Raw genomic sequence first — 7,973 nt, forward strand, 5'->3', positions numbered from 1 at the left:
CATCTCCAGAACTTTTTCATCTTCCAAAACTGAAACTGTCTACCCGTTAAACACTGAGTCCCCATTTTTCCCTCTCCTCAGCCCCGGGCAACCACCGTGCTATCCTCCGTCTGTGAATTTAACTATTATAGGCATCTCATTTAAGTGGAATCATGCAGTGTTTCTCCTTTTAAAAATACAGAGTGCTTCACAAATTTGCATGTTATTCTTGTGCAGGCACCAAACTATTTTTTTCTATTTGTTCTGATTTTAGTATGTGCTACCGAAGTGAGTATTCTAATTTTAATATTACTTAACTGTTCAAAAACGTTGAAATACTAGTTCTAATAGCAATATAACTGCGTTGGAAATAATATGCATTTGTTTTCCTAGGTTTGCTTACCTCCTTTATTCTTAAGACTTAAAATGAGAAAGTGTTCCTAAGCCTCTTTCAGGCCAGAAACATGTATTCTTCTTATGGGATAGATCTAGTTTGAAGCCACCTTCTAGTTAACCCTCTCTCTTTCCAGTAAAGTGTAGACCTGCTTAGCTTTCTGGTAATTTTTATTGGAAAGTTTTAATGTAAACTTTGGTTAATTACTACACTTCCATCAGTTTGTATCCTATGTACTATATTTTGAAGGTCTTGGGGCTTTAGTCTTCTTTTCTAAATCAAGTGCAAGAAATAAATGCTTAATGCTGCGTGTAGGCCCCAAGGTAAATTGGTATTGTTGTGAGTATACTATTTCCTGCCCTGGAAACAGAAATTTTCTCCTGATACTTTTGTGCAGTCACTTTTTTTTTTTTTAAAGAAGTTAAATTTTTTTTAATTTTTTTATCATGTTATGTTAATCACCATACATTGCATCATTAGTTTTTGATGTAGTGTTCCATGATTGTTTGCGTATAATACCCAGTGCTCCATTCAATACGTGCCCTCTTTAATACCCATCACCAGGCTAACCCATCCCCCCACCCCCTCCCCTCTAGAACCCTCAGTTTGTTTCTCGGAGTCCATAGTCTCTCATGGTTCGTCTCCCCCTCTGATTCCCCCCTTTCATTTTTCCTTTCCTGCTATCTTTTTTTTTTTTACATATAATGTATTATTTGTTTCAGAGGTACAGGTCTGTGATTCATCAGTCTTACATAATTCACAGCACTCACCATATGTGCAGTCACTTCTATTCTGTATTTCATAGGCTGCTCAAGAAAAAGAAGAACTTCAAAGGGAAGGTGACAGTTTGGATGCTAAGATCAACAAAGCTGAAAAAGAAATCTATGCTCTAGAAAACACCTTGCAAGTGCTGAGAAGTTGCAACAACAATTATAAACAATCTTTTAAAAAAGTGACTCCATCCAGTATGTAGGAGTTATTAAAAATTTTTTATGAATATATGCAATTAAAGCTGTAGTTACTTATTTTTAAAGCGAAACATTGTGAGACTTGGAAAACAAAAATGTACCATGTTTGATTGAGTCAGAAAATCATCTCCCTGCCCCCTTTAAAATAAGGACTAAGTTGTTATTTCCATTATTAGTTCTAGCAGTATTGCATATCACTTCTCTGGGAATTAATTTCAAATGAGAAGAAAATAGCAGCACACTGGTTGCTCTATGTTGACAAAACAAGAATGGCTACCACATTACATGGTTATACTGTTTTTCAACAAGCAGATACAAGGAATTTAACTTTCTGTTAACAAAAAATGTTAGAAGTTTAATATATGTAAGACTTGAAGCTTGCTTTCTACATAGCATGTTAAAAATTTAATAATTCTCTAATTTTAGGTGATGAGTATGAACAAAAAATTCAACTAGAAGAACAAAAAAGAGCTATTGATGAAAAATACAGATACAAACAAAGACAAATCAGGGAACTACAGGAAGATATCCAGGTAAATTATATAGGCTTTAGTAATAAGCCCTTAGTAAAAGTTAACTATCATTATTATTATGTCTACTGTCTTGTTATCTTGTAGAAAGAAGATAATTTTTTAAAGTAGATAGTCTCATTTAATTAAAATGAGAAAAAAAAACAAGTGACCAAAGTATTAAATAAATTAGTTAAAATCATAGTACTAAACACAGGATGGACTGATAATGACTTGTTAATTAAGTGATGAATCATAGCCAACTAATTACATCTACCCACTTTTATTTAATGAACTTTTATTTCATTTAATTCTTTAAAGATCACCTTAAAGATTGCTCCTTAAAATTTGAAAGATAAAAATAATCTAGTAGAAAGTAGTTACTAAACCACATCACTGAAAGAGAAAACAATGTGCTTGGTAAGCAAGCTCGATATAAAATTTTTTTTTTTTGCTAATGTTTGAAGGAACCAATGGTATGAATTTTTGAAAATTGCATGCTTTTAATAGCCACTGTTTGACTTATTTTTCCCCCAAGTACCATAAAAATACTTTCCAGTGGAATTATATACAAAACTTAATCCAGGAACTGTTATACTTATCTACCAATATAATGTATGTTATATACAAAAATAAATGAATTAAATACTTGAAAAAATGGCAAGTTGTAAGTTCTTGATTCTAACCAGTTAAGTATGTTAATGCTTTATTTTCTGCAGAGCATGGAAAATACTTTAGAAGTTATAGAACATTTAACAAATAATGTCAAAGAAAAATTATCAGAGAAGAAGGCTTATTCATCTCAACTAAATAGAGAAACTGAGGAGCAGAAGCCAAAATTAGAGAGAGTAATTAAACAGGTACTGCTGTCTTTTTAAAAACTGACCTGTCATATTTATATATTTTCGAGTTCCAAATGGTAATTCCAAATCCTTCATCCATAATACTAAGTTCTGGGAAATAGTTTTAAATAATAACTGACTACTCTTGACCAACAACAGTGTGCAAAACTCACCAAGGAAATCCGACTTTTGAAAGACACAAAAGATGAAACACTAGAAGAACAAGATATCAAACTTCGTGAAGTGAAACATTTCCACAAGATCATTGATGAAATGCTAGTTGATGTCACAGAAGAAAATGCTGAGATCCGTATTATCCTTCAAACATACTTTCAACAGGTAATAACAGTACCTTCTAGCTAAAATATTTTTTAAACACAAATTTATGGCATTTATCATAAAGTCTAATTCAAAATATTCTAATATGTAGTGGTACTAATGATCGCTATTGAATATTCTTCCAGAATGGTTTAGAACTACCTACAGCTGGTACAAAAGGCAGTCGCCAGAGTTCTAGATCTGCTTCACAGACTTCACTGGTATCAACAAGGTAAGTGGAAGTAAAAATCATCTCAACTACTCTCTGTCCTATGCAAATACCGCTACAGCCACTGGATCTGCCAGTGCTCTCCTTATCCTCCTTACCCACCTTTCTATGTTAGTGTTATGTATGCAGGTAACAGCCAGCAGAGCAAGACTTTCCCTCTGATTTGTCTGATGTCAGTTTCTATGAGGACAGGAGTGTTTTGTGACTTCCAGCTTTCCGTAGGATAAAGCAGGGTGAAATTTTGGAGGTTACGTCTTGCACGGTTAACACTGAGTATGGGGAGTTTTTTGTTTTTTTTTTTAAAGATTTTATTTATTTGAGAGAGAGAGAGGGAGTATGAGCAGGGTGAGGAGCAGAGGGAGGACAAGCAGACTCCCCGCTGAGCAGGGAGCCCGATGCGGGGCTCAGGGCTCAATCCCGGGACTCCAGGATCATGACCTGAGCGGACGGCAGCTGCTTAACTGAATGAGCCACCCAGGCGCCTCTGGGGAGAATTTTTTAAACCATAAAAAGGCAACTTAGATGTACAGACATAGGATTTTTATGATTAAAACCACATTATGAAGTTTTAAGTAGAATTTTATTTCATTTTTGCTGCTTTATTTTGCTAAAAAGGAAATTATTCTTTACTTCTGCACTTCAGTTTTATCTGGAATTCTATCAGGTAGATTGATGTTTAATCAACACTCTGTGCTTTGCTGACAAAATCAAAATTATTAATGATCTTAATTTTAAAATTCCCAATCTCCTATGTTCAATAGCCATTTATTTTTCACTTGTCCACAGATAGCTTTCAGAAAATAAAAGGGACATCCTAAAAGATAGTGTTTAAGTAGAACAAATCTGTTTCTACATAAACATGGTAAGGAGTAACCTGAACATCACTGTATTTCGATATTTTTAAGTCTTAGCATTTCAGAATTGTATAGCTAGTTATGCTTTTCAAATGACCCCACTTTATCCTGTCAATAGGCCTCATTTTCTTTTCTTTAGCTTAGATTACATAACTATTACTGTAGTCACTCTGGCCAGCACCCAAATTACCATGGCACTTTATGCTTAATGATTTTTGCAAAACCTTTTCAATGTTTAATGATTCCACTTCTAAATTGATTATAGTTGAAAATATTTTTCTCATATAGAAACATATTTTTGAACTAGTTTGAAACTCTATGTTCATTACCTTTTTTTTCTGAACGCATTTTTTGACATGAATGGTTATGCTTTTACTAGTATATACTTTCTGATCTCTTTTAATTCCTTGTGGGATTATGGTATCTTTTGCCATTAGCAAGGGGTTCTTTACTAATAAGGATTTTGAATTCAATTTAAAATAGTGCTGGTTTTCTTTTCCTGTAGGTCATCCAGAAGTTCCACAACTACTGCCTCTCAGACTTCAATTAAAGTATTAGAGCTGAACTTCCCAGCCTCCTCTTCAGGGACTGGCAATATTTCTAGGCCACCAAGTGCGACCAGTAGCTCCAGTAATGGTAAAAACAAAAAGGGCTGCAAATAAACATTTTAATCTCTTTTGTATAAGTTGTAAACACGAAAACAAAAATCTTACTTTTAAGATAGTGAATTCCACCCTATGCTTTTGGGTGCTGTGTAGTTATATGAGAGGCCCACTGAAATCGTGTTAGAAATATGCAATAATTAGACGAAAGTTTACCCTGTGGAAAATGTGAAAACTGAGTTAAAAAGTCAAGCAATTTAGGTTCAGATAAGCCAAAGAAATGCTTAATTTTCTTAGCTTTTGCCATACTGTTTTCTTCACAGAGAAGGAAAGCAGTAATAGCAGATTCTTTAACAAGGCTACATGTTTTATAAGCATAGAGAAAATGATGTTTTTCACTGTTATTTTGATATTTGTTAAACTAGAAAATGGTTTGCTTCAGTATTTCACGCTAGCCATGAAACTACTTCAATTCTAATTTAACACAATCTTTCAGGAAATTTCTGAAGATTCACTGTCCTTTGAATATAATACTAAAATTCTCATTTACCCTAGAAAATCCTAAAATTAGGTTTGCTTTAGTTAAAGAAACATGTTTCTTGGACTTCTGGGGGAGAAGTCTCTTAGTTTCTTTTGAAGAAGAAACTTCTATTTTTAACCGAAAAATAGCATTTACTCCCTCCCCCCAAAAAAACAATAGGAAAGAGCACTGCGTATTAAGAAAAATGCAGCTGAAATTTCTAATTACTCAACTCTGATCTTGAAAGAAGTCGAACACATTAAACATTTTGTTTTCAAGAGTAACGATGTACTTTCAAGACTTTTCTCCCCCCAAGACCTTCTTGATGTAGTAGACAAAGAGCTAGGTATGATTTGATTTGCAATAGGAATCCCATAAATTCATGGTAGAAATGGACCACCTGATTTAGAGTGTTATTCCGTTTAATACCTTATTGTAGAACATGAACCCAATATTTTCAACTCTTGGAAGAGAGTGTGGAGTATGATTATGTTATAAAACTGGCTTTTAAATACTTAGCTATATATACTTAGAAACTATATACTTAACTGAATATTTCTCCTTCAAACCTTGAATTTGTCACAACTGTTGTCATTGTTTAGAAGTGTCATTTACAGTTCCTTCTGAAAGGTAGTAGTGGCAGTAAACCTGTTTTTCCTGATTATTATTGTTTTTAGAAATAGCCAGCAAATGGTATAGCCAAGTCCAATGAATAATTTTTTTGTAAAACAAGGTTCTAAATGCATGAGATTTAGATCTAAAAACTGATTAATTTTATGCTCACTTTGTGTGTTCACCGCAAAGTGCATTTGTGTGCATTACTTTGTAAATTACTTGGAACTTGCAATTCAGTATTAAACATTGTTCTGTGGAGGCAGGGATTGTCTTACTGGCTCTATGACCTTAGGGAAAGTTGCTTCTCTATGCTTTTTTCCTTATTTGTAATACTGAGACAGTAAGAGTTACTTACACCACAAGTTTACTGAAATAATCAAATATATGAAAGGCCCTGACTTAGGAACTGCACAATAACTTCTACCTATTATTGAGTCACCACCCAAAGGCTAGCACAATATTTGTGGAATGGTTAGGTTCTAGGCCAGTATACAAGTCTGTATTTAACTCTATTAAATAAACAGTTCCAACACTATGTGTATAATAATGCTATATGGTGACACAGGGATCACAAACCCATTATCTCCAAATGTGGAGAGTTATCTTAAACATCCACCTATTGTGTTAGAAAGTTATTTATGGAAGTCAAGACACAGTCTGGGTATGTACAAAGTATAGACATAATGATAAGGAAAAAAACTGCTAATTACTAACAATTCTTGGTAAGCCAGTCCCCAATATTCTTTTGCTGTGACGGGTTTCCTGAACACATCCTTAGAAACTGGCTTGTAGACTCTGCTTAAATTTAGTATGTTCCGGGAAAGAAACTAGGGAAGATGGAATTCATAAATTCAGGCAAGCCTATATAAGGTACTATCCTAATTTTCTTGTACCTGAATGTAACATTAAGCCACAAAGACACCTTGGAAAATTACAGTGCTGGTTGATAGTGATGCTCAGAGATTTTTTAGTAAATAAAATGGTGTACGTAAAATACTGAAGATGTACTAGCAATTCCTAAAGATCAAAGACCATGTCGAGATACTTTTCACTTTTTACAAAAACCACTGTGTAGGACTATGTAGGGATGATACAGGAGCTATTAATACACAGAAAGAACCAGGGACTCTTTTAAGATGAGTTTCTTGGTACAAAGATGAATGACCTGAGTGACCTTCCTACTGCTATTACGCATGGTTTTTGACCAGTTTCTCTGTTCCACTGTAAAACAAACTAGCTTTTTCACTAGGCTCCCAATGCTAAAGTCTGAAGGCCACAAACAGGACATACCCAATTAGAATGATTTAGACAGACGTAGCATTAAAGGCCTGTTGTCACAGTGTCTAGAACCTGAAATTGGAAAGATTCTAAAGACCGTTCTAAATCAACAACCATGACTACCATCTCTATCTTCAAATCTCTGTTTTCAAATTTGGAAGGATTTTTTATGATCTAAGTCACTTCTTCAGCTCCAATTGCTGGAATTTATTGAGTAAAACCAGGCTTTGGTGGCCTTGTCATTTATTCAGACCCTAAGAAAGGGAGGTATCAAGGGAAGTGCCAGGAGAGAGGTATCAAGAGGAAATGCAGGCCAGCTCTAGGCAAATTAAAACATGCCCAGTGCCTTCCCAACTGGACATATGCAATACTAGGACAGTTTCCCAATTTTCTTTCCCTTAGGGGAAAACCAGATTTAGAGTGTGTTTCTCTTGCCACTGCTGTTTTTGCTAAAAGGATTCTTTTTATTCTGATCTATTCTTGCCTGGTATATAGTCTCTAAGGATCTTGCCAATATTTAAGGTTAAGAAATTTCTTAGGGCTATACTGCTAACAATAGGTTTAAGAAAAAAAAATAAGCAAAATGGGCCCCTATTTTCAACTTTCATGGCTTTATTCCTAAGGTATTGTTAAGCTGGCACACAAACCATTTTTAATTAAATCAAACTTGAGAGGTCAATTAGGCAAGACAGATCATCTGTATATAATCTTAGAAGTTATACAAAAAATGTGATATTTAAATAAATGATCAATATAAAACGGTACTTAAGGAACAATCAAATACTATGTATCTCTTTCAAAAGCTGAGGGAAAAGACAGAATTTAACAGAAAAGACAATGAAATAATTTTTGAACAGTCCAAGTG

At 34.2% G+C, this 7,973-nt stretch overlaps 1 protein-coding gene and 1 non-coding gene across 2 annotated transcripts in view; one reads left to right on the forward strand and one right to left on the reverse strand.

The window, feature by feature from the left end:
* The window catches only part of CCDC39 (coiled-coil domain 39 molecular ruler complex subunit), a 46,998-nt gene extending 42,212 nt beyond the window's left edge, over nt 1-4,786 (forward strand). Inside the window, exons 15-20 of the mRNA XM_028101046.2 lie at nt 1,179-1,338; nt 1,768-1,874; nt 2,570-2,710; nt 2,852-3,031; nt 3,157-3,242; nt 4,599-4,786. Coding sequence (XP_027956847.1) covers nt 1,179-1,338; nt 1,768-1,874; nt 2,570-2,710; nt 2,852-3,031; nt 3,157-3,242; nt 4,599-4,755 — 831 coding nt within the window. The 3' untranslated portion in view covers nt 4,756-4,786. The remainder of the gene's footprint in view (nt 1-1,178; nt 1,339-1,767; nt 1,875-2,569; nt 2,711-2,851; nt 3,032-3,156; nt 3,243-4,598) is intronic.
* Nucleotides 172-276, reverse strand: LOC148165028 (U6 spliceosomal RNA). Its single transcript, XR_015766895.1, has one exon. It is a non-coding gene; the product is annotated as a U6 spliceosomal RNA (small nuclear RNA).
* Nucleotides 4,787-7,973: the final 3,187 nt, after the last annotated feature.

Source organism: Eumetopias jubatus, unplaced genomic scaffold, assembly GCF_037043125.1.
Source record: "Eumetopias jubatus isolate StellerSeaLion01/CBP00866 unplaced genomic scaffold, mEumJub1_p1.0 scaffold_1, whole genome shotgun sequence".
NCBI lineage: Eukaryota > Metazoa > Chordata > Mammalia > Carnivora > Otariidae > Eumetopias > Eumetopias jubatus.